The sequence below is a fragment of the Saccharomyces eubayanus genome, chromosome VIII, assembly GCF_001298625.1.
Source record: "Saccharomyces eubayanus strain FM1318 chromosome VIII, whole genome shotgun sequence".
NCBI lineage: Eukaryota > Fungi > Ascomycota > Saccharomycetes > Saccharomycetales > Saccharomycetaceae > Saccharomyces > Saccharomyces eubayanus.
The window spans coordinates 647,247-671,531 of NC_030983.1; the positions used below are offsets into that span (position 1 = coordinate 647,247).

Here is a 24,285-nt window from a genome sequence, read left to right on the forward strand (position 1 = left end):
TTTATTCAGTTAAGGCAATCGAAAAAGCTCAAAACTACAATATTGAAAATGAAAAATGGAAAAGACCACTGAAAGGCGAAAAATATGACATTAACTGACCAGCAGGTTGCTTAGAGCTCTCTTTTTCAACATTGAACATGATAAGAAACTATCTAGGACGAAGATGGCTCAATAATTCAGCAATTCAAGCATACATCGAACAAAATTCTGCTGTCGCTCATTCGACGGTTTTCCAAGGAAATCTCTATGAGTATACGGTGATGAGAGAACTATCTGAAAAATTGCGAATGACTAAATTAGAGAAAGTTGGTGGCGCCCATGATGGGGGAGTAGATGTGAAGGGGAGCTGGCCAGTAGATTACATTTATGCGAAAACCTCATTGGTGATGGGCAATTTAGAAACAACTAATACTATAAAGAGAACGCACTCCCAAAATGGTTTCGTTTTAAAACCATTGAAGTATAGAATAATTGATAATACTTTTACACCCTTGAAAGTACTGGTCCAATGTAAAGCCTTCACTAAATCAAAGCTGGCCCCGAAAGAATTCCGTGAATTAGTAGGAACATTCATCTCACTGGTATCCAATAGCCAGCGCAATAAAACTGTCTGTATTATGTGCTCTCCTCATTTGCTTACAAAAGATACTCTGAAACTTATCAATAATATTGCGCTACCTATGATATATTTGCGGATCGAAATGCTGAAAGAGAGCGGCGAAGGGAAGTTTGACTTGATCAATTCAGGAAGATTGGTCAACTACTATGAAAACTCATACGCCTCAACTTTATTACAAGATTGCAATATTCCCGCATGGCTAAAACTAGGCATATACAAGAGTAGTGATTTCGGTTTGCAGAAGTGAAAAAAAAGGAAAGGAAGTTTTAATTAAATAGTCTATTTACACATTCCAAAAAAAAAAATCATTAACGTACTTTTTTGAAGATTTGAGATCGGAAATTCTATAAGATACCATCCAGGGTACTAATCCGATCTTAAAATCTGACCCATTTGAAACCAACGCAGTATGCTCTCGAAATTATATAACAGACAGCGCTGACAAAGGTTGCTAAACCACAAAAAATGATGTAGTGTTGATAATCTGCTGTGGTTTTGTTAGAGATGATAGCGCCTGTGATTGGAATACCAACCAGTGTACCGAAAGCGACAACAAAGTACATTGTAGAGTAACGTTTACCGAATTCCTCTGTCTTAGAGATTTGTCCACAGCAGACAGGAAGTAAGGAAAAGACACTTCCAGAACAGAATCCATATAAGGCACTGATAACGTACATGTTGGTTAGGTTGGTACCAAATGGTAACCAACCAACAAACATGACGATAAACAGTGCAAGCAAAGTTGCAATGGCGACGTTAAATCTACCGAACTTGTCACTCAAATAACCAGGCAACCATCTCCCAGGGATACCACACACGTTTATAATCATAATCAACGTGTAGGCATCATTTGCTGAAATCCCATGGCTGGTAGCGTATGAACCATAATATGTGATAGCTGAGTTTATAGACAATTCACCAAATACCGTTCCTAGAACACAAAACAAATATTTCATGTCAAGGAAGGCTTTCGCATCAAAGCATTGTACGATATAAACTCTAATGGTGTATCTCAATCGTGATTCCCCATCTTTAGACTCTTCAATAGCGTGTGGCAACCTTTCCTTGGCTAAGATAATTGAAATGGTTAACAAAGCCAAATCCAAAAATCCCAATGTTCTAATTCCCCAAACAAACCCGTAATTTGGGTCAGTGTCTGACTTCATGGAGAAGAAGCTACGCAACATGATTGGAAAAACGACACCGCCTACACTACCACCGATGGTGGCTACCGCCAAAGCAGTACCACGTCTTTTGAAAAAATAATGGGCAGGGACACTCACTAAGGGACTTAGCACGATACCGTTACCGAACCCACAGACAACAGCGAAGGATAGTATAAAGTGCCAGTATTTGGTGGAGTTAGCAGTGGCAAACAAACCGGCCACATGGAAGAGAGTCCCTACAATCATGATGGTTCTAAAGCCATTTCTGTCGAAGTAAGTACCACTTATGATGCACGAAGCAAAGCAGACAAAAAGAAATATAGAGAATAACCAACCAATGGTGGAAACACTTTCTTTAGCCAATTGATTGTCTTGCAGATGACTTTCCATGACACCTGTTGAATTTAATAGGCCGAAGCATGCAATTAATCCCATGAAACAACCAAACGTAACGACCCAAGCCTTAGCCCCCCCTTCAGGGAAACTATCAGCCTCATCTTCAGTGTCCTCTTTTTCATTGTCACTGTCGTGAGCCCTCGAAGTAGTTTCTCCCCAATTTGGTTGGCTTTCAATGTCTGTAACTTTATCGTCTGTCTTTTTGGAATACTCCTTTGCTGATACCAAGGTCGACGCATATGAAGTGATTGTCTYAAGAGGTACTATTTCATCCTCTTCCAGATTATAGTTAATGCTGTCTTCGTCCAGGTCAGATTGCCGCAGTTGAGCTGTTTGTTCTTCTGGAACAATAGTATCTTTAGGTGACAAGTTTCCGGAGCTCATTATTCAAAACTTGTTCTAGTGTTTTTATTTTAATGTATAGCAATTTCAAGACTGCCTGAGTAGCGATATATTCACGTGGTCTTAATGAGTTAAGTCTCAAGTATTTTCCTACAGAAAAGCTTTTTTTTTCAGCATACGAAGGAAAGAAGAAACATTTTGATCAATTAAGGCATCCAGCAAGCGGTTTATATAAACAAGTGGTTACAGTTGTTGAGAGGTGTAACGTGTTTCCCTGAGGAATATACCAGAAATTTTGAAAAATTCTCGTCTAGTTCTTTTTGGCGATGTTTCTCTATTGTTGCTACACAAAGCACTCATACAATACCGCCGAGCTTGACTCAGAACAATAATTTTTCCGGTGCATTTCTTTTTTCAGGTGCCTCGAAGGCTTCTAGAAAGGGCCGCAGCTGGACAGAAAAAGCGTCAAGATTTTAATCCCTTGTCGTCTTTTCTTTTTCGGGCTTCAAAGCGCAGCGAAGCTCGGGAAGCCAACCCCGAGGTGATAATGCCAGTTGATGATTCTGACTCTATGCGGAAATGACCGACGTTGAACTCTACCTAGTTGCGCTGATTGACGAGGCAAAGCTGCTATAGCGGAAAGAAACGGACTAAAATTAACAAAGCACGGAGTCTATGCGTGATCTGGATTGGGTTTATTAATTCGTATAGACACCTTTAATGGAACTGTCTGGCGAACTGTCTATTTTTATTTCGCTCAATTTTTTGAGTATGGGAAAGAGGGAGTAAATCTATTTCGAGCGCGCGGAACTGTAAGATTGTATAGCTAACCCGGGCCCCCCCTCCGCAGCTTTCCGTGTCTCGGTCGTGGCTTTAGTGTGCTTGAGATCCTTTCTCCCCTGCTCAATAGAGAACAATGGCACCTTTGTATTGAATAAATTTCAGCTATGCAAGTTTTTCCGCGCGATCCACGGATACCTTAAAAAACGCGTCGCTAGCTGCTTCCTGCAAATCCTATTTTTATTTTTGCTTGAGTAATCAAACTGCCACATGTGCGGTAATCAAGGGATTGTGCCTCTGCTTTTTTTTGAAACAGAGTGAAATGAGCGAAATTCGTTTCCCCACACCGGAAAGCCATTCCCGCAGTTTTGTTAACGAAAACAGAAGACAAAGTAAAAGTGAAAGTACCGCCATTTTGCAAGTTCCGAAGTTTTGATTCTTCCCTGTGGCGGGGGTGGGGTAACGGCTTACGGTCTCGAWGAAGTCCTAATAGTACCGGTGGCATAAATAAATAGTAGGCAATGTTTAAAATTTTGATTTATATATTTGCTATAGTACAATATGCCCTTTCTTCAATATAAGGTGCCATTCGACGGAAACATCGTCCTTTCTTTTATGCTTGGCGTCCATTCTTTTTGGAGAGCCCCCATTTGTCGTAACCGTACAACCCAACAACTGTTAAAATCACACCAAACACCTGAATGAAATTCACTTTTGTCTCCCAAAATATTGCGACGGATATGACGACGATCCTCTTCATGATGTTCGCTACAGAATAATTGACGGAAGAAAGTGATCCGATCAATTGAAATGCAAGCATGGCTTGAAAAAAATGCGCTATACCATGAATCACTACAAGCCACACCGTTTTCATGGTCAAGTCGTTGATGACAGAACCACCATGAACTAGTTCGTTCGTCAAGAAAGGTCCTAGCGTCAACAAAAACCCTGTGCACGAGCAGTAAAATAATATGGTTATCTTATCCACTTGTAGTGGTGAATATCTTACTCTGTTTGAACCTACCTGTTTTTCGTTCGATGTGAGATCATCAGTCGAAGAAGACGGTAGAAGCGTCATCTTCCTCCTTATGGTCAATATATTCTTAGCAAAGATATTCTGTGACACAAATATCGCCATGGATATAAATGCGAAAAATAACCCATTCAATATGAAGCTACCGTTTTTGTCTGAGACTCTCTTACGTCCGTGGGTTGACCAGCAAGTTATCATGACGCCGAAAACCAAAAGCAATAGCGTATAATATGTCATGGGATTGTAGTAGCGATGTTCAAAAACTTTATAGTATCCCACGGTCATTATCGGCGATAGTGCCTTTACTGAATGTACTAATGATACTGGTATCAACGAGACTGCCTTATGCGACGTAATGTGACCAATAAATTGAAATATTCCCATAGGAAACGTAGTCAAAAAGACTAGTTTTGAAGGAATGAGAAACCTGCGTAGTATAGAATTCTGGAAATCACCATTCAGGTATTCTGGAAGAATTCCCTCAGGGAAATTGTTCAATGCTTTTGAAAACTCAGTATGCCTTAATCGAGGTGTTCGAAACAAATTCACGATAGAAGCAAATGCCACACACATAATGGCACTGAAAAGGAATTGTAATTCGGTGAGTGCTATTGGATGATTGAAAGTTCTTAAAATAGTTTTGGATAGGTTGCTTGAAACAGAAGATGTGACGTACCATATAAAGCATATCACAATTATCCTGATATCAACATCGGGCAAGTATCCTTGTATGCCATGAGGAAACAACTGGATAAATTTTTCCTTTATGCTGGTAAAATCTTGACCCAAAACGTGATTGCTAGATGCTTCCCTAGCGTATTCTTTTTTCTGGTGTTGGTAAACACCACGTGGAGGTTCTGGTATTTGGTACAGTGATGGATCAAAGAGGTTTTTATGGATGGAGTTGTGTCGTTTGGTCGCTGTACTTTGGGTTTGAATCATTTTAAACCATATATTATCTTCTCCTTTCACCTAGAATAAAAAAGCTAATGATTTGTCTTAGTATATACCGTTGACCTCGAATCACTTTCTATGCGAAACCTTTTTATGCTTTATACATATAGGAAATAGCGAATAAGTTTCACAAGCCTTGATGATATCCTTTGCAATGTTTTCTTTTTGTTTGGTATTATTTTTCATTTTGAATTCTTCTTTCTTTTTTTTTTTTTTTTTTTTTGGTTGTTTTTTTTATCCGTCCGCCGCATCAAACTTTTATCGCTTTTGAAATGATGACACCAATTATTATAATGACACAATGAGCATTTGCTTCAGGCACAGTATTAACGCGGGTCTGCAAACTCGCCAAAACACACCCAAGTCCAAAATTCCCTTCATGACCCTCGAGATATAATTGAGTTCTACACACGTTTCCAAAATTGAGAAAAAAATATATATTGAACTGAAAAAGTGAAAGCCGTTTTCATTTTTACTGCTTTAATTATCATCAAATAAAGCAGCGCCATCAATATCAAAAGCACTTTTCCTCGCTTCGATTCGAGATTGCATTTTTGCTTTCTTCTTCTTGTTACTTTTGGTGCCATGGAACTTCTGTGATAATTTTTTATATGCCTCCTTGGTAGTCAGTTGGTTTCCTTTCTCATCTTTGTAAACAAGTTGTACATCAGGATCATAATGGTTAAGTCTTTTCGATTGAATTTCGGAGACTCTGTTTGGACTCTCGTTATTGTCAAATTGCTTGGGTCTATATGTACTTCCTTCTGTATAAGTATTAGTGATGTCTGCGTTTCCGGTCCTGACCTTCTTTCCAGTTAACTTAGACTCATTGGCTTGTTCTCGTTTTAAACTTCCAACCTCAGCCTCTTTTCTTGCTTTTGAGACGTCGTCTTCTGTAATAAAAACGTTTTTCTTTCGGAGGAATCCTAGTGTTGATGCAAGACCAGAGAAAAAATCAGGTACATCATTCTTTGACCTTTCACTATCCTCATTTTTTAATTTATCCTCAACCGATCCAGAACGTTTATTATTGCTTTCTATCTCCTTAAAATTTTCACCAGCGAGATTTTCAACATTTGCCTCTCCATTTTCATCTACTACTTCTTCGTTAGTAGTAGCACTCTCATCAAGAAATGTCAAGTCCAGGGTGTCTAGGAAAATTGTCTTTTCGTCAATAACAAGGTTGTTGGAGCTTTCGCGCATTTTTTTTACATCTTGAGTACGTTGCTTCTCTTCATTTCTTGCCCTTTCAAATTCTTCGGCAAGTTGTTCTGCACTTTTCAGATTCTTCTCCAAGCTTGGGGTTGAGTTTATTATGGTCACTGGTTGTTCCTCGCCCATCCAAGACAAGCTCTCATCTTCGTCTATTAGTTTAACAGCTTCCATTTTAGGAGCGATATTTATCTTCCTCACTTTACTTGATTTTGAGTCCTTGAYTTTGCGTTTTCTTATCTTTACCGGCTTAAAGTCTCCACCATCTTCGTCTGAAATATTATTCATTTCATCAAAATTTACTTTTATTTTTCCTGTTAGCAGTTTTGGAGATTTAGTTGTTGGCATGTTCATGATTCCCTGTTCTGCTCCAATCGTTAGAGGAATGTCTGTGAGCGAGTCTTTCTCCTCTTCTTCAATATCTAAACTGGAAACGTTTAAATTCATCCTCTTTTGTTTTCTATCTCTATTCATTTGTCGTAATCGTATTTTTTCTCTATCAGTTGTTTCCTGGGCAAGCTTTTCATTCTCCAACACATCGGAATCAGCCTCATCAAAAATACTGCTCTCCTTCAAAGTTAAAATAGTTCCCGCTTTTGAACCAAGTTCCTTAATATTATACGATACTCGAACATTATGCAGATCGGCATCTTCACCCTCTTTCGCTTTACCTTCACCTTGGGAAAATCCTTTCTGAGTCTTGGGTTCCTTTAATATTGAGGTCGCAGTGGCATTCACATTATTCAGCCACGAGCAGTCGTGATTGGCTCCAGGCTCTTCAAAAATCTGCGCCTCTCTTAAAGGTATGTTAGTCTTTTGAAACTTCGTTATTTTCTCTCGAAGTGCATCTGCCTTAGCGGTAATATGAACAGTAGTGGGGGAGCTGTGTGTACTTGCTTGAGAGACCATAGGCTTCAACCCAAGAGAAACTCTTCGCCTGTTTGTTTCTTCCACTGACAATGATTCATTGCCCACGTCGTTCTCTTCCCCGACCGGGATAGGCTTTAGACCTAATTTTGCCCGTATGACATTTGTCTCCTCAATAGAAAGGCTTACTTCCTTATTCATATAGTAATCAAGTGTTTTGTACCGTACTTATTGGGTTCCAAACTGATAGTATCAACCTCATCTTATTCCACTTTCAAATTTTTTGTAGATCTTTTTTACTTCGCGAGTTGATCAAAGAAAGACCTGCGGAGTGTATATTAGAAGCATCTCTACGAACAACTTTAAAGGTTAAATAAAACTTTTAATGGTATAAAGTACCTAAACTATGTAGACATAAATTATGTATACTGTTTCAAATATATCACCTAGAAAAAATAATAAGTTCAATTCAATATGGGCGTACAGCACTAATTTACAGATTATGGAATAAAATATGAAATGAGAAAAAGATTGAAAAATGGATGATCATAGAAAATCTTCTAAATAACAAACAAAAGCGAACACGAAGGGTCACTGATTATAAAATACAAAAATGCATCCTCATTTCTTTTCTTTCTTCTCTTTCTTAGACTTCTTTTCCTTCTTCTCTTTCTTTTCCTTCTTTTCCTTCTTCTCCTTCTTTTCCTTCTTGTCTTTCTTTGATTTTTTGGAATCCTTAGATTCTTCATCTTCGTCTCTCTTTCTCTTTTTATCCTTCTTTTCTTTCTTTTCCTTCTTCTTTTCCTCCTTTACTTCTTCTTCGTCATCAGAGTCAGAGTCGGAGTCGGAATCGGAATCAGCCTTGGCAGTGGTAGCTGTGTCAGCATCAGCATTGTAAGCTCTAGCTTCTGTCATTTCTACCTTCTTGGCTTCACGGACAACCTTTGGAGTGGTTCTCAAATCTCTGCCTTCTAATTGGGATAGTCTGTTTTCTACCTTAGCTCTTGATTCTAGACCAATGTCACCAGAATCGTCTCTATCTTCAGCTAAAGCATCGTAACGCAATGAGACAGCGGCCTTGGCAGCCAAAACTCTTGCAATCTTACCCTTGTTCTTACCGGTGGCTTGACCGACTAGAGAAGCATGGTATAGCAAACCATACTTTGGTGTATCGTGCTTGGTCTTCAAAGCTCTGAATAAAGCCTTTTCGGCACCTAATATTTGAATGGTAGAAGCTGGAGATTTAGCAAGGGAAATTAGAGAACCAGAGTGAGCGATAAGTCTAGCACCGACTAATTCACCAACCAATTGGGTTAGATTTGGAGCAATGGCCTTCATTCTTGCGGACAAGTAGTTAGACAATTGTTCTCTGTAAGCAGCAAAATCAACGATTTGTTCAGCTAAAGCGTTAATGTTGTCTAAATCTGTTTGAGTGATTTCAGTACCCATGGAAACTTCGGCAGCGGTCTTAACACGTTCTTCAATTTCTTCTGGTAAGATTTCACTTAAATCAGTTTCAGAAGCCTTGGATCTAATACCCATTGTTAAGATGATTCTAGCGTAAGCAACAGAGTCAGTGACAATCTTAGCTAGTTCAGGGAAATGCCACCCGTACCATTCCTTACATCTCATGGCGTATGTGTTTAATTCTTTGTCTAAATCATCCAATAAGGCAATGGCTTGGATAATCATAACATCAACTTTGTCAGCTGAAAACTTCAACTTGTGACGACCGATGGAATGGGCTAAACCCAATGACATCTTACTTAAATCATTGTCTGACATACCTGGCAATAACTCTGGCAAGTATTCTTTAACTGCTCTGTAGATGTCTAAAGTAACGGCATCGGAAACAACGTTGAAGTTTAAGCCCAACTTGTTAATAGCATTTGCCAACTTGGTTTCACTGACAATCAAGGTTGACTTTTTATCCTTTTTAATTTCTTCCAAAAGTTTTTCTAATTGGGAGGATACTTTACCATCAATAATGGAGTTAGCTTCTTCTAAAGCGTTAGCTGCAGAGTTGAATTTAGAAAAAGCAGCAATCTTGAACTCCTTCAAGACTTTGTCAGAGCTATCCAAATCTTGAATCAAGCTTGAAGATTTGTAGATTTTCTTATCAGAGGCTTTCAAAAGAGCATAACCAGCAGAGGTTTCAGTTAAAACATAAGCCATTGTGTGAAGAGTTTGAGGTTGTACTACTAGTTTTGTATTGATCGATATAATTTAAAACAGCGTATGTGAAATATTTTCAAAGGCATAAATATTTTTTGCTTTTCTGAAAATTTTCGATGAGGTTGAAAAATTTTCCAAATTTCTTTTTTTTTTTTTTTTCCTATGTACGTGTAAGATGATAATAGTATAGATGAGAAAACTGAGCAGGAATAACAGATCAGAATGGCAAACTGTACGTTATTATATACTTGATTTGCACGGCTTAATACTTTCTATTCACTTCGTTAAATCAATCTTTAATATTGTTTTTTAAGCCATTATTCAAGTGTTGAAGATAGGCGCAAAATATCAAATTCTTGAGTGGTGTGGTGTGTTTTACTGCCGTTAAATTTGTTTGTTGGCAGCGTTCGGTTGCTAACTTCGATAGTGATTATGTACATGTATTGAAAATAAAACCGGTTAAATGGTGTAAATACATGGAAACACTGCTCTAATTTACAGAGGTTCTAGGTCTATACTTATTTAAGATATGATATTTGAAAAAAATGTGAATGTCAAGATCAAAACTATACTGGATCTTCTATAAAATATGGCGGAATAACGTAATTAATGGGTATCTTAAGAAGGGACTGATGAAGAATATAAAACATACCGTTCTCTTGTATTGTGATTTCTATATTTTGAAAGCTTTGATTAGAGCATTTAGGAAAAGTGATGATAGTACAGGAATAGTGAAGTTGTCATCCCAGTTGAACAAATCAATACCTTCGCTCAATGCAGCAACCACACCACCTAACAACGATAACATATTCAAGCTTAATTTACTTGTTTCTGGAGTCCATTCAATCTCTCCAGGTTTATTGACGTAGTAGTAAGTTGGTATAAAATAACCATAAAATGTCCAACAGGTGATGGCCCCAACTGTAAATGCAGCTATCGAGCCTGCAAGAGATTTGTTTCTCGCCAATTTGGGTGTTAAATGACCATATTTCCTTCCGATCGTCGCGGCGGCTGTATCGGACCAACTCAGTAGGAACAATGATATCAAAGTAACGTCTTTGGAAAAAAAACTAAAGGAAAACACCAACCCCAGGAGGTACCACAATACCCCGTTGTACGTGTGAATCTCCTTTTTCCTCATTAAGGCACCTACCGTCCTACAATAAAGCATATTGAAAAAGGGCCAGTTTAATCTTGTCAAATCCAAAATAAACAATGTGACGAATGCGTATATTAAAGGCCATAGAACCTTTTTATAATCAATACCTTGAGTGTATAGATACAATGTGATAAAACCAATGGACGAATGGAAAACTTTGCGTGGAACTTCGTGTTTCGTTATAAAATCGCCAAACCATTCGTGTGATTTCAAGTGTAATTCCGTAACAGGTACATGTGCGTCTTCATCGCTGCTACTAGTTACGCCGTTTGCAGGACTAGCTTCCTTTACTGCATCTTGATTAGTTTTGAAAGGCAATCGCTGGGTAACTTCAGCACGTGGTTCTAGCCCAGTGTTTAAAATGGCAGTGCCATCGTTATTCTCCATAGTGTGTAGACCCTCTGCTTGGACTAAATAATGAAACTGTTCAAAACAACTTTTACAGGGTGTTCAAATGGGTTAGAGCGCACCACTTTATATATTTTGAAACCCGTTACGTTTTATGTTTATCAGAAAAATAGATCTGTTATTACCCGTCGTGGACCCTGACTCTGAAAAATAGTTAGGCGCATGATTTTAATCAAATGAAGATGGGGGAACACCATAGCGAAGAGAAGAAACAGGATATATTTTAAATCTTTTTAGAATCTACAAAATGAATTATACAAAATTTTATTATACTAAAAAACGTAGAAATATCTTGTTAGCTTAGTAGAAGGTTGATGGTCTCTTGTAAGAGAAAGTCTTAGCAGATTTTTGGACTCTGTGAGGTAATGGGAATTTCAAATCCTTGGTCAAAAATTGCTTGATGTATTGTCTCTTGACATCAGCGGTCTTTTCAATTTCAGCAACCTTTAAGATGTGAATAGATCTAAATCTAGTTCTGTGTCTGGCAGCCATGTCTTGGTATAAGGTTTCGACGGCAGCAACTCTGGAAACATCTCTGATTTCCTTGTACATGTTGTGAGTACCAGATCTGGAATCGTATCTAACCCAAACACCGAAGTTCTTGACCTTGGTTGGATGAGCTTCGTTAATTTGGTTGATGGAAACAATTTCACCAGAGGCCTTCTTAACCTTGTGCAATCTTTGCAAGAAATACCAGTAACGAGACTTGGCAATAACTTCGTTTGAGGCAAAAATTCTCATTCTGAACAACTTTGGTTCTGGAACGGATTCAGTTGGTAAACGACGACCAATGACTTGGTATTCTTTGAAATGAGCCACTGATTTAAAGGGGAAAATAGATATTTTCATTTTCGTTAGTAAACAAATGTTTCAAAACTCTAACGCAGATAGAGATACGAATGAATGTCCAAACTATGTCGCATATCGGGTTGATTGTCCATGGCAATTCCTGATTAGCCCCATATAGCCTTTTGATATCTTGGGTGTTTTGGAATTTGGATAATTCCACCTACTTCATGTTACTAGCGACTATAATAGTACATGCTTAAAAGTACGCAATGCAAGTAGTCATAAGTTGTATCCAAATGAATGGAATCCTAAATTAAACTGGCTAATTGGCGATTTTCAATAATTTATTTTTCACAATATTTCATTTGAGGTTTTAGTGCGTAGTTGTACTGCAATTCATTCCATAATTCAACACGTTATGTTCTATTACATACTTTTTCTTTGCTTGATTCCTTTGTTACGATTATTTTCTAATACCTTTGCAATAAATTGCCCTCAATAACGGTTATATCTTTCTATTAGAGTTTCTTGTTCGCACCTTCACTAACTCGAGTGGGAAGGAATAGAGAGGGACCTGGCAAGGCCTGGGAACATGCTAGGCGGACTACAGCGCATTGGACAGAATTAGCCTCCCGACGCACGCCATCCAGCGCCAGCTGCTTTCCTCTACGCCTGTKCTGTTCTGAAAAGAACTAGGCCGGCCGTGGTCTTCGGCGGCAGCGTCCGAAGAAAAATATAAAACGCGGAAGATGATCCAGAAAACCGAAGTAAATATGTAAAATGTACGGATGCGCAGTCTCAGAAGTCTTTATTCCTGCGCGACAAACAGGCACATTTTGAATATGTCACTGTTACAATAAAAACAAATCAGATGGCATAGGAAAAGGAAAAACAGTTTCTTGTTTTAAATTTTTTTATCTAGCTCTTAAAATACATATTAAGCTGTTTTTTATATTGAGCGTGTATATATTAGTGAAGTTGAATTCAGCATTAATAGACAACATCTATTAAATACGCATTGATTTAATAAATCACGAGGACTTTCATATATTTCCGTTTATAATCAATTTCTGGAATATCCACCCCTATTGTACTAAACGTGGTAAATCTTCCTCCTCTGATTTGGTAGCGAAAAATCTAAATAAGCTCTTATCGGTAACAGAAACCCAAAACTCATGTTCTAGATCTTTTACCGTCCCCCAGGTACCTTTCAAAACATTTCTCATTCTTAAATCTTCTTGTTTGTCTAGATTTTTATTATAAACAGAGTTGGCATGGCATCCGTAAGCAAACGGTAATTTTGCAACATCAACAACCTGGTGACCGACAGCAGAGATTGCTCTTGTCATGAAATTGTAATCCAAGGCTAGCCCTCTATTAAATTCGCAGCAAAAAGTATCACTTGGAACCTTTTGACCTTTGGGTAGATATCTTACCGTTGTTTTTTCAAATGCATTGTTAACTGGTAGTAAAACAGGATCAAGGTGTCCTCTTATTAAAGGCTTGCCTTTTGTGTCTATATATTTTTCATTATAGTACTTTCTGAATTTTACCAACCTTCCATGGACAGGCTGGTAAACGTAGTTGTCTCCGGTTCTTGTAGTTGTGTCCTTGAATTGCTTTCCATACTTCTTTGTTAGAGTATATGGTAGTGCTATTTCTTCACCTAACCTTTGATAAGTTTTGGTTTTTAAAGATGGAACAACGCGTTCTACGGTGTTTAGAGTTGAATTAGCCACTTTATCGAAAAAGTTAATGACTGGGGCTACAGTTTGAACAGGCTTTGAAATTATTACCTTATCAATACCAGGCTTTGTCTGAGCTAAAACAATCCTTGTAATAGCTACCTTCTTTGCTACCTCCTCTGTTTGTTGTATTAGTGGGTAGGCCCCCACATGATCAACAGTTTTAAGGTTTAATTTACCTCTTTTCACTTTATTGCTTTGAACGTCGTTAATATTTTCATTTACATCTTCTTGTTGTTGTAAAGGTTGACTGGCTTCGATTGGGTTTTTGTGTACTTTATCAAGCTCGAGACTCCCCATTTTTTCTTGTTCTGTTGTATCTTTTACAGGATTTGTATTAAATTCGCTTCTAATTTGATTAGCTGACATGTTTTGTTGAAATATGTTATGTGAAACCAATGTAGCAAAAACTATTTTTTATGTTCTTGCTGTTTGCACTTCAAACAAACAAAGCAAAATTTTGTGAAGTATGTACTAGAAAGGGTTAAAACCAAATACTTTTTTGCAATTTATAGTCAGAAAAATGCCAGTAAATGGCCACGAAGAGTTTTTGTGTCGCGCGTCATTCGGCGATAATTAACAAAGCGTCAGGTACCAATTGCAGGAAATCCATAAAAAAAAAATCAGCCAATTTTTTATCCATAATCACGTGTACGAACTAGCGCAACAAAAAATATTCATTTGTGTAGGTCCTTTGCAAACTTGAAGGCAGAGTTGGCCAACAAGGCGGAATTCATTAGAAGACAGTTGTAGACATTGGATCTTGCTTTTTTCTTTCCATTTCACTTCTTGCAGACTTTGAGTTGTCGTATCATTAACAAATGTACTATGATGTGTAAATATATGCCAGGTTAACTTTTGCTACTATTCCATATGAATTGGAGTTTGCTAAGGGTAATTCCGGTGCTAAATAAACAATATCAATATGGTCATGATTATTATTTGGCTATCAGTTTGGTATCTTTAAGCGATAGGACTCATGCAAAAATGGCAACAAAAAATCCCCTCTTTTCAAAAGCTTGGCCAGATCCATCTTGTACTCCTATAAACCATTTTCTTGCAGTCGCTAAAATACAATCAGTTATTGTCTAGCCAATGAGACAAAACTAGATGGTACTGCTTCGAAACAGTAGCAAAGCCCAAAAGAGTAACTGCGAGGGCTTTACGCACTACCAATGAAAGATACATTTACGTGCATGGCAACAGGCCGGGGGATAAGCAAGTAAGAGAAAGAACCGAGTTACCACGCAACCTCTGGAGTAAGGCGGCTACAATGCAGTATTTTGCGGATAACAGCTACAGAATCGTTTACTACAGACTTTACTTAGAAAACGTGTCCTTTCAAATTTGTACAGCATTTTCTCGAGGCTTTTTCACAGTGATCCCTTAGCAAGATCGTCTACGACACATATGCACTCCCAGCCAGCTCATTTCTTATTCATGTAAAATCAGTCCTTTTTTTGCTCGGACTCCATTCTGTCACCTAATTGGGAAAAAGGTAAACAAACGGATCAGTTATGTAAACATCCGAAACGGGAAGAGAAGGAAAAGTCCAGGCACAATGGTCCGTTTTGGGGAAATGCGAACCACGGGAATATACAAAAATGAAAACAATCCTGCTTTTTCAAGATTTTACGCCGACTTTGAGATTTAAGGTTTGACAGCCTAGTCTTTTTGTCAGAAGACATCTATGACAGAACAATTCGAGGAAATTGCTGGAAAAGACATTTAAACTATGAGGTCACGCCGTTATACGCGGCGTTAATGCATGGAAAATCCCATGGTTATTCCAGTTGTGGACAAACTTTTCTATGACCTGCGGGCATTTCTTAGTGTTGCGATGGTAAACAACAAAGCCAACGACACGCTAAATGTGTGGTGCGGCCACTTAAGAGCGAATAGCCTTGCTTAGGTAAACGACTAATGCAGGCCCAATTCGATAGGAAAATCTTGATTTTTAGGACCGTTTCCGTAATTGTCATTCGATACTGTTTACAGTTTAATTTAAAACAGGTACATTCTTGTTGGTTTAAGTTGCGATACTTTTACCATCTTACGAAGAAAAGGAAGCGACGTATTATTTAAACAGAACGTTTCTTCGTGCCTTCCATACCCTGGATACTTCTGGAACTTTAGTGCGTTTAGGTGATTGAAAGTCCTGCGGATATGTTTGATTAGTTCAAGAAATAAATTAAAATAAAAGAATAGAGAGAAAAAAAATTAGAAAACCATGAATAGCATACAACCTAGTGAGCAAGTTTTATTGTCAACGCCGAGGTCAAAGCTGCACATTGACTTAAAGATACCCAATACACCAAGTAAAAAATGTAAGTACTCACCCGGTTTCTTAGTAGAAGACATCACACCTTCCAAACGTTTTCGGATATACCAAGCTCGATTTAAGACAAGTTCAAAAAATATCAAAGCTCAAACTCTCAGCGTATCGACGAAAAAGAGCCAAGATGAAATCACTAATCCTTTTATGACTGAAGGATATAACGACTACCACAATATTGTAAGCCCCGGCTTAAGCTTCGATAATGACTGCTTTTCGGAACATGAATCGGTTAGTCCATTAAGTGACATATCTTCAATAATCTCCACATCTCCTGATGTTGAAAAGCTCGATTCTATAGATCCTTTCGGCGTTGACCCTTTTGTCTGGAATTGCAAACCTCTTGTCAATAAGGAAGCATTGGAGTTACATAGGATGATTCATTCTTCATTTCCTATGAACCCCCCAAAATCAAATAATGACACCCCATTACTATTACCAAAACAAAAAGACAGACAGTCTCCAATTGGCAGTCCTACTTTTAAACCAACCAAATATGAGCCTTCTCACCGGTTGCTGAAGCCCAAAAAATCAATTCTAACGATACCCACCAAATCTCTCAACCTCATAGTGAGTTCATCACGAGGCTCATTAAACGATGCCACTATTTTTGCTACCGAGATAAATTCATCCATGAGTAATGAAGAAAATAAATTACCAACAATTTCTACTACCTGGGAAAAGCTTACAATTCCAGTAAATTCTTCAATCAAGGAAAAATACAAGAAGCTCAAGGACCAACTTTATGGGCATAACAGTAATTTTGGTGAAGATGAAGAAAACGAAGAGGAAGGGCTTCCTGATGCGGCGGTAATAAGAGGTTACGAATTCGAGTCAGAAAGTTGCGACGATCAAAAGTTAAGCAGCGAACTGGAGACTACGAAAGACTATAAAAAAGTCAAATGGGCACCAGTTTTGGAACAATAAACTGGGTCTTTTTTCGTTCCTTTAATGTATTTTCTACAAAGTAAAGGAGTTGTTTTTTTCTGAATCATTGGTCTTTTTAACAAATCAAAAAAAAAAAAAGAAAAGAATTTTTTTATTCAATTTGAGTTTTATATTATACTCTTTTTTAGAAGCTGGAGAAATCTAAAAGTTAACCCCTAAAAGTTGTTTTTTCCCCATTTTCAAGTTGTATCATCATAGTTGTTATATTATTATATTTTGTATTTTTACTTTTCTACATCTACTTATATCACCTCCTACACTTCTTACTGTAATAAAATTTATGATAAACATTGTATAGAAACACTATAGACATATATATATATATATATATGTATACATACATATTCTCGCCTTTCTAATGCAGGTTTTTTAAGGGCCGTGTAAGCAATCCGCCGTGTTGCAATTGGCAGCATCGTCGATAAGACAGTTGGATAGTGTTGTATCGTATGTCATTTGTCTTGAAGAATGTGTATCCTCTTGGGAGCCACCAGCAGACCCTGTATGCGTGGTTCTTGCAGCCGAGGTGAGTTCTTTGCGTATAAATTCCGGCTGTAAGGTAGCCGAGTGCACGCCATAGTGATGAAGCTTTGTTCTAACTATCTTGGCCAAGCCAGTAAACTGGTCCGGTGTGATATCTAGTTGGGCATGCAGAGATGCGATGTAAATGGACTCTGTCAAGTTCCAAACGTGGAAGTCATGGATAGCAATGATTCCTGGTATTTGCAGAAGATCCTTTTCCATCTGCTCCGCGGACAGAGCAGAAGGCATGGCTTGCAGCAGAATCTTAGAAGCTCTAAATGATAAGGGAAGCGCAGATGAAAATATTATGCCCGTGATTAACAATGAGACAAGTGGGTCTGTGTAATACTTCCAAGAATAGTCGGTTTTCCAAATGAAAAGTGCGGAGATCATAACCCCTATATTACCAAGGGCATCGCCCAGGACATGCAGAAACACACCGTGCATATTCATAGACCTCTTGCTCCCCTTGTGTTCTGCGTCATTGCCGGCGCTGGCAACTGTGTGACTAGACGTTGTGTAGGATGGTGTCTTGGAAGCACCCTCTTGTTCCAGTAGCCTTGTACTTTCGTTCATGACGCTGTTCACTACAGCATTGGGTAGAATCTCGCTGATGTTGTCGGTACTATCCATACGGGAGGTGTCCTCTATTTCGTCGCCGTGTGCATGCGAGTGTGAGTGCGAGTGCGACGAGGGCATATGAGCCTCGTCATCAGTAAAGATGCCACTGTGCGAATGACCGTGCCCATGTTCTTCATCGCCGTCGTGGAACAAGAAAAGCCCTACAGTGTTCGATACTAACCCTGCGATGCCCACATATAAAACCAACTTTGGACTGTCAATTGCGGGAGGGGAAATAAGCCTTTGTAGTGCCTCAATCATGATCGAGACGCACAGAGCAATCAAAAAGACGGCGTTAACCAACGCACCCAAAATCTCAGCTCTTTTCCAGCCATAAGTATACGTGGAATCCGGATTTTTGTTCTTGGCGACGTTTACGGCCCAAAGTGCCACCACAAGAGAAATTATGTCATTTAGCATGTGGAACGAATCCGCAATTAACGCTAGAGAGTGGGACATGTACCCGGTGGTTATTTCTATTGCGAAAAACACGGTATCCAGCAACAGCAAGGATATGATCCTTATTTCTTTGCTTCCAAGCTTCATTTCTCTCCTGTGTCCGATATTTTAAACACCTTCTACCAAATTCCAGCGATTTCTTAGTGATATTCGAGGGATAGAACCGAACTAATCAGCCTGTTTCTCGCTTGAAATCCAAAGGGTTAAGTAGTCCTTCTATTGTTTTAGATATTTACAGCACCGATGGCTTCTCTGGTTTATGCGGATCGTCAGCATATTTCCTGTACGAAGGCAATGTGTTGCTAAAGGCGAGTAAGTGGGCGGACTTAGGAGAATATACACCCACTTTTTCTTTTTTTTTATTTTGACGCGCTGGCGACTGTAAACGCTGTTAAACTACTAGCCGTCCTGTGTGTGCAGTAGCAAAGCAATGTGAGCAAACGAGGGCACGGTGCAAGAGATCAGAGCATACGGGCACCGGCAGGTTTGTTGAATTGAATTACGGGTTTTCCGGACACCTTTATTCTTCCAAGAAGAAAAGTAATATTTCTTGGCCAAAACGATCCATCACCCGGACTGGCATTATGGTAATCCCGTAAAAAATAAAAAAATAAAAAAAACGATTAAGCGATGTGTCAGTAAACGCGTTAAACGCATATAAGAAGAAGAGGAGTGGTCAAAAATCGCCACTTCCGGGTATGCTCAATACTCTTTTGTTTTACGACTATTCTTACTAATTCCATGGGAGAGCCAAAAGCCATTGACATATTCGCATATGCGCTTAGCCCATCAAAAAACCATCTGGAAAATTATTTACTTTTTGGTCTGAAATGACTTCAAACTTAAAAGTGAGGAAAGCGAGAATAAGAAAATAAAAACTAAAACAAAACCTCTTGAACATCGTTAAAGAAAAATAGCAAGATAGCAGCTTTTGTTTGTACATAGAGCGCGAAACCCCCTATATACATCATCCGCGGACTGTGCCATCTTAATACTGTGACGACACTGTGACGTGGCCCTTATGGGGGCCTTACAGACACATTGGTGGGCGGCGAGACAGGACTACGCCATAATCGAGCGGTATATACGTAAGCACCGCCACCATTGCCACTACACTCCAAGTCATTGCAAGGTCGCCGCAGGACCGATCGGCGCGTAAAAGTCCCTGCGGCCCGATAACAGCCCAAAGGGACCGAGAGCATGACGCAGAAGGGGCCGATCCAAACCGCCCCTGGTAAAAGGGACAATGGCTAGGCTGCTAGATCAACGTCGCCTGCCATAAACATGATCGCCGCCATGTGAAAAATTAAGCAACCCTTGCGACTCAGTTAAGTCATGCGGTACGAATTGAGCAGTTGCACCCATACACACCGTACAGAAAAGCGGTCAGGGCCCGTGCAGGGTAACATAAAGTCGTTTTGGATAGTTTTGTGCGTTTTTTTCTTTTTTTTTCTTGGTTCCCTTCGCGGATATCGTATTATCGATATTACAACAGAGAATGTTTGGAGATTTCCTTTAATGCTTTTAAGAGAAAAGATCCGCCGTTAATTTTCTCTTTTTTACCCCTCACTTATCTTGGGCCATTGTAGTATATTAGTCTGTTGAAATACTGTGTTTGAAGAAGATAAAGTATACTTTTTTTTTGCGAGACAAGTTTTGACAAGACCAAAGTTAACAAACAAACAAACAAACAAACAAACAGTATGGTTAATCAATATAGCGTGCCAGTTGGCCCAGCCGCCAACGAGCACGAAACTGCTCCAAGAAGAAACTGCCAATCTGCTCAAGAGCCGCTTGTAAGGCCGCCTAATACGAAATGCTCCACCGTATACGAGTTCGCGCTGGAGTGTTTCCAGAAGGGTAAGAATCACAATGCCATGGGTTGGAGGGACGTCAAGGAAGTGCATGAAGAGTCTAAGACGATAATGAAGAAAGTTGACGGGAAGGAGACTCCAGTGGAGAAGAAATGGATGTTCTATGAACTTTCCAAATACCAATATAACACTTTCGACCAGTTAACCGATATTATGCACGATGTCGGTCGCGGGCTGGTGAAAATGGGGTTGAACCCGAATGCTGATGACAAACTACACCTGTATGCCGCGACTTCTCACAAGTGGATGAAAATGTTCTTGGGTGCGCAGTCGCAGGGTATCCCCGTGGTAACGGCTTATGACACTTTGGGTGAAAAGGGGCTGATCCATTCTTTGGTGCAAACGGGGTCCAATGCTATTTTTACAGACAACTCTTTGCTAGCATCTTTGATTAAACCGGTCCAGTCCGCCCAAGACATAAAATTCATAATTCATTTCGACTCCATCGATCCCGAGGACAAGAGACAAGACGGTAGGATATACCAGTCTGCCAACGACGCCATCAACAAGATCAAAGAAGTTAGACCTGACATCAAGACCTTAAGTTTCAATGAACTTTTGAAATTGGGCCAAAACTCCCGTAACGAAATCGACATTCATCCACCTAGTGCGGATGACCTTTCTTGTATCATGTACACCTCAGGTTCTACGGGTGAACCCAAGGGTGTAGTTTTAAAGCATTCGAACGTCGTTGCAGGTGTGGGTGGTGCAAGTTTGAACGTCACCGGCTTCATAGATACCAAGGACCGTGTTATTTGCTTTTTGCCATTGGCTCATATCTTTGAATTGGTGTTTGAGCTATTATCCTTTTATTGGGGGTCCTGTATTGGTTATGCCAATGTCAAAACTTTAACCAAGAACTCTGTGAAGCATTGCCAAGGTGATTTGCAAGAATTCAAACCCACTATCATGGTCGGTGTCGCCGCCGTTTGGGAAACAGTGAGAAAGGGAATCTTAAACCAAATCGACGATCTACCTTTCCTCACCAAGAAAATTTTTTGGACTACCTATAATGCCAAGCTAAACATGGAACGTTTCCGTATACCAGGTGGTGGAATCTTGGGTAATTTAATCTTTAAGAAAGTTAGAACCGCTACTGGTGGTCAATTGAGGTACCTATTAAATGGTGGATCTCCAATCAGTAGAGATGCTCAGGAGTTCATTACCAACTTGCTCTGCCCTATGTTGATTGGTTACGGTTTAACTGAAACTTGTGCTAGTACCACTATCTTGAACCCTGGTCATTTCGAATTAGGTGTTGCAGGTGACTTGACTGGCTGTGTCACTGTCAAATTAGTCGACGTTGAAGAACTGGGCTATTTTGCTAAAAATAACCAAGGTGAAGTTTGGATCAAAGGTGCCAATGTCACGCCCGAATACTATAAAAACCCAGAGGAGACTTCTCAAGCTCTAACTTCCGATGGTTGGTTCAAGACTGGTGATATCGGTGAATGGGAAAAAAGCGGTCATTTGAAAATTATTGATAGGAAGAAAAACCTGGTCAAAACAATGAATGGTGAATACATTGCCCTTGAAAAATTGGAATCTGTTTACAGATCCAACGAGTACGTCGCCAACATTTGTGTTTACGCCGACCAAACAAAGACCAAACCGGTAGGTATTATTGTCCCAAACAATGCTCCGCTAACAAAATTGGCCAAAAAGCTAGGTATCATGAAGGAAGATGAAAGCTCGATCAACATTGAAAACTACTTACAGGAGCCAAAGTTGGTTAAAGCTGCCTATTCCGATCTTTTGAAGACCGGCAAAGACCAAGGTTTAGTCGGTATTGAATTGCTAGCGGGTATAGTATTCTTTGACGGCGAATGGACTCCACAAAATGGCTATGTCACCTCTGCCCAGAAATTGAAGAGAAAAGAAATTTTGAACTCTGTCAAAGATGAAGTTGACGCCGTTTACGGCTCTTAAGAGAGCGACATTTCATTCGAGGTAGGAAATTTCGACACACCGCTCCACACATTTATTTTCTGTTCCACCCGCTTTAAGAACTGCTATCGATACTATATTAGAATGCACAGGTGATCTTGTCTAAGTGTAATTCGCCTTCTTTTTTTATAAGTCATATTAACTCGTTTAGCGTACGCCCATAGTTTATAACTCGTCATCGTTAAGGAACTCAAATATACATATTTTTATATATCGACACCCAGACGAATACACATTTCACACACACGTTTTTTAGATGTGACTGCTATAGGGCGGTTAACAACAAAATAGCCAAATACCCCCATGGTCAATACGCATTTAGTTCAAGGGCGCAAGTGGGTGGCTGTTGAGTTGATGAGTATTTCGAAAAAATTAATAGTTAGCCATAATGTAAGCATGTGCCAATCTCCAGAACCTGATAACATTCATTTCGACGACGCTCCTTACAATATGACATAAACTGTAATCTCCAATTAGCGTCGGATGAATGAAAGAATCATTTTTCAATATCTCTCTCTCGGTAGCATTTCAGGCACGCTATTGGTGTCGTGCCTGAGTGCCTACAGAGAATAGGAACGTCACCTCTCGGATTACGTACATTTCTCAACAATTTTTAGCAAGCAAGAAGAAGATCCAGCAACTACATACCCTAACAACCGTATCTTTGGGTCCTCGGGTTGTGGTACCTTCTTGCGAGGTATTTTAAATTTGACACATCAAGCATAACCCTCTTTCCCGCAATGCCGCTTAAGGCTCCGAAAGAAATGGAAATCAACATGTCTTGTTGTTGAAATAAGCTCATGAATATACTTGATGATAATTAGGCTAATTAAAAAACCAAGAAAGTGTGCCACTACTGGGCTTGTAAACGATTTGCCTACCAAGTCGAATACCTGATGAAAAGAAAAGCCTGCGTATTGCTCAAGTGTAGCACTCAGTTTTCGGTTGGACATTCAACAAAACTCTACTTAACCCCGATTTATATTATTCTTGACTATCTGTCTTCTTCTGTACCAAGAGATTTATTCTTGGCATTGTTGAAATTTTGAGGTTGCCTAGGAAATTACACTCGGCGTTTATTTCCAGATCCTAATTGTTATTATTAGTATGGCTGCGCAGGGTAATATCACATAGCTGTTACCCGACTAAAATGGAAATAAGACGGAAATAAACGTGTCAACTAAGTCGCAATGCAAGAGTTAATGAGATGAGATGAATCATAAACGATGTCCTACTATGAGAAACAACTTATAGTGGGCTACGAAGGAAAACACACCTTACGTTTGAAGTTAATGAACTATAGTACAGATTCAAGTAATACAGTATATGTGGGGAATATAGATCCAAGAATAACAAGAGACCAACTTTATGAACTTTTTATTCAGATTAATCCAATTTTAAGGATCAAGTATCCGAAAGATAAAGTTTTGCAAACGTACCAAGGCTACGCTTTTATTGAATTTCATAGCAAAGAAGATGCTCAGTACGTGATACAAATAATGAATAACACCGTCAAATTGTATGACCGGCTGATAAAAGTTCGTCAAGTAACCAGCTCTTTAGGTGCTGCTAATTCTTCCTCGAATAATTCCAAGGGCATATCTTTACCTATTGCTAAACTGTTCGTAAAGAACCTCGCAGATTCGATAGACATTGAACAACTAGGAAAAATTTTCAACAAATTCGGTAAAACAGTTAATAAACCTGAAGTTTTTYATCTATCAACTGGAAATCTGAAATGTGCATATGTATATTTTGAAGACTTTGAAAAAGCAGATGTTGCAATAAAATCTCTAAATAATCAATTAGTGGCCAATAGCAGGATCACGGTTGATTATGCATTTAAGGAAAACGGTAAGGGTAATACAAAATATGGCGATGAAGTAGATAGGCTGCTGAATAAGGAAGCACTAAAACACGGCATGTTAAAATAAGAC

General features: G+C 39.1%; 12 protein-coding genes across 12 annotated transcripts; 4 read left to right on the forward strand and 8 right to left on the reverse strand.

Moving 5' to 3' along the window:
* Positions 1-137: 137 nt before the first annotated feature.
* On the forward strand, positions 138-866 carry RRG7 (Rrg7p; the record flags this gene model as incomplete). Its single annotated transcript, XM_018368121.1, has 1 exon — positions 138-866. One exon carries the CDS (start codon positions 138-140, stop codon positions 864-866), a length of 729 nt encoding a protein of 242 aa, XP_018219503.1.
* Positions 867-996: 130 nt separating this feature from the next.
* Positions 997-2,565, reverse strand: MCH5 (riboflavin transporter; the record flags this gene model as incomplete). The annotated part of the gene is made up of 1 exon (XM_018368122.1): positions 997-2,565. One exon carries the CDS (start codon positions 2,563-2,565, stop codon positions 997-999), a length of 1,569 nt encoding a protein of 522 aa, XP_018219504.1.
* Positions 2,566-3,916: 1,351 nt separating this feature from the next.
* SLY41 (Sly41p) lies at positions 3,917-5,278 on the reverse strand (the record flags this gene model as incomplete). The annotated part of the gene is made up of 1 exon (XM_018368123.1): positions 3,917-5,278. The coding sequence occupies one exon, from the start codon at positions 5,276-5,278 to the stop codon at positions 3,917-3,919; it is 1,362 nt and encodes a 453-aa protein (XP_018219505.1).
* Positions 5,279-5,770: 492 nt separating this feature from the next.
* SNU66 (U4/U6-U5 snRNP complex subunit SNU66) lies at positions 5,771-7,570 on the reverse strand (the record flags this gene model as incomplete). The annotated part of the gene is made up of 1 exon (XM_018368124.1): positions 5,771-7,570. The coding sequence occupies one exon, from the start codon at positions 7,568-7,570 to the stop codon at positions 5,771-5,773; it is 1,800 nt and encodes a 599-aa protein (XP_018219506.1).
* Positions 7,571-7,990: 420 nt separating this feature from the next.
* NOP58 (RNA-processing protein NOP58) lies at positions 7,991-9,544 on the reverse strand (the record flags this gene model as incomplete). The annotated part of the gene is made up of 1 exon (XM_018368125.1): positions 7,991-9,544. The coding sequence occupies one exon, from the start codon at positions 9,542-9,544 to the stop codon at positions 7,991-7,993; it is 1,554 nt and encodes a 517-aa protein (XP_018219507.1).
* A 673-nt stretch (positions 9,545-10,217) lies between these two features.
* DGK1 (diacylglycerol kinase) lies at positions 10,218-11,090 on the reverse strand (the record flags this gene model as incomplete). The annotated part of the gene is made up of 1 exon (XM_018368126.1): positions 10,218-11,090. One exon carries the CDS (start codon positions 11,088-11,090, stop codon positions 10,218-10,220), a length of 873 nt encoding a protein of 290 aa, XP_018219508.1.
* A 321-nt stretch (positions 11,091-11,411) lies between these two features.
* Positions 11,412-11,960, reverse strand: RPL20B (60S ribosomal protein eL20; the record flags this gene model as incomplete). The annotated part of the gene is made up of 1 exon (XM_018368127.1): positions 11,412-11,960. One exon carries the CDS (start codon positions 11,958-11,960, stop codon positions 11,412-11,414), a length of 549 nt encoding a protein of 182 aa, XP_018219509.1.
* Positions 11,961-12,985: 1,025 nt separating this feature from the next.
* On the reverse strand, positions 12,986-14,014 carry SPS4 (Sps4p; the record flags this gene model as incomplete). Its single annotated transcript, XM_018368128.1, has 1 exon — positions 12,986-14,014. One exon carries the CDS (start codon positions 14,012-14,014, stop codon positions 12,986-12,988), a length of 1,029 nt encoding a protein of 342 aa, XP_018219510.1.
* Positions 14,015-15,875: 1,861 nt separating this feature from the next.
* On the forward strand, positions 15,876-16,907 carry SFG1 (Sfg1p; the record flags this gene model as incomplete). The annotated part of the gene is made up of 1 exon (XM_018368129.1): positions 15,876-16,907. The coding sequence occupies one exon, from the start codon at positions 15,876-15,878 to the stop codon at positions 16,905-16,907; it is 1,032 nt and encodes a 343-aa protein (XP_018219511.1).
* Positions 16,908-17,297: 390 nt separating this feature from the next.
* Positions 17,298-18,614, reverse strand: COT1 (metal cation transporter COT1; the record flags this gene model as incomplete). Its single annotated transcript, XM_018368130.1, has 1 exon — positions 17,298-18,614. One exon carries the CDS (start codon positions 18,612-18,614, stop codon positions 17,298-17,300), a length of 1,317 nt encoding a protein of 438 aa, XP_018219512.1.
* Positions 18,615-20,230: 1,616 nt separating this feature from the next.
* On the forward strand, positions 20,231-22,330 carry FAA1 (long-chain fatty acid-CoA ligase FAA1; the record flags this gene model as incomplete). Its single annotated transcript, XM_018368131.1, has 1 exon — positions 20,231-22,330. One exon carries the CDS (start codon positions 20,231-20,233, stop codon positions 22,328-22,330), a length of 2,100 nt encoding a protein of 699 aa, XP_018219513.1.
* A 1,244-nt stretch (positions 22,331-23,574) lies between these two features.
* HSH49 (U2 snRNP complex subunit HSH49) lies at positions 23,575-24,282 on the forward strand (the record flags this gene model as incomplete). The annotated part of the gene is made up of 1 exon (XM_018368132.1): positions 23,575-24,282. The coding sequence occupies one exon, from the start codon at positions 23,575-23,577 to the stop codon at positions 24,280-24,282; it is 708 nt and encodes a 235-aa protein (XP_018219514.1).
* Between the last annotated feature and the right edge of the window lie 3 nt (positions 24,283-24,285).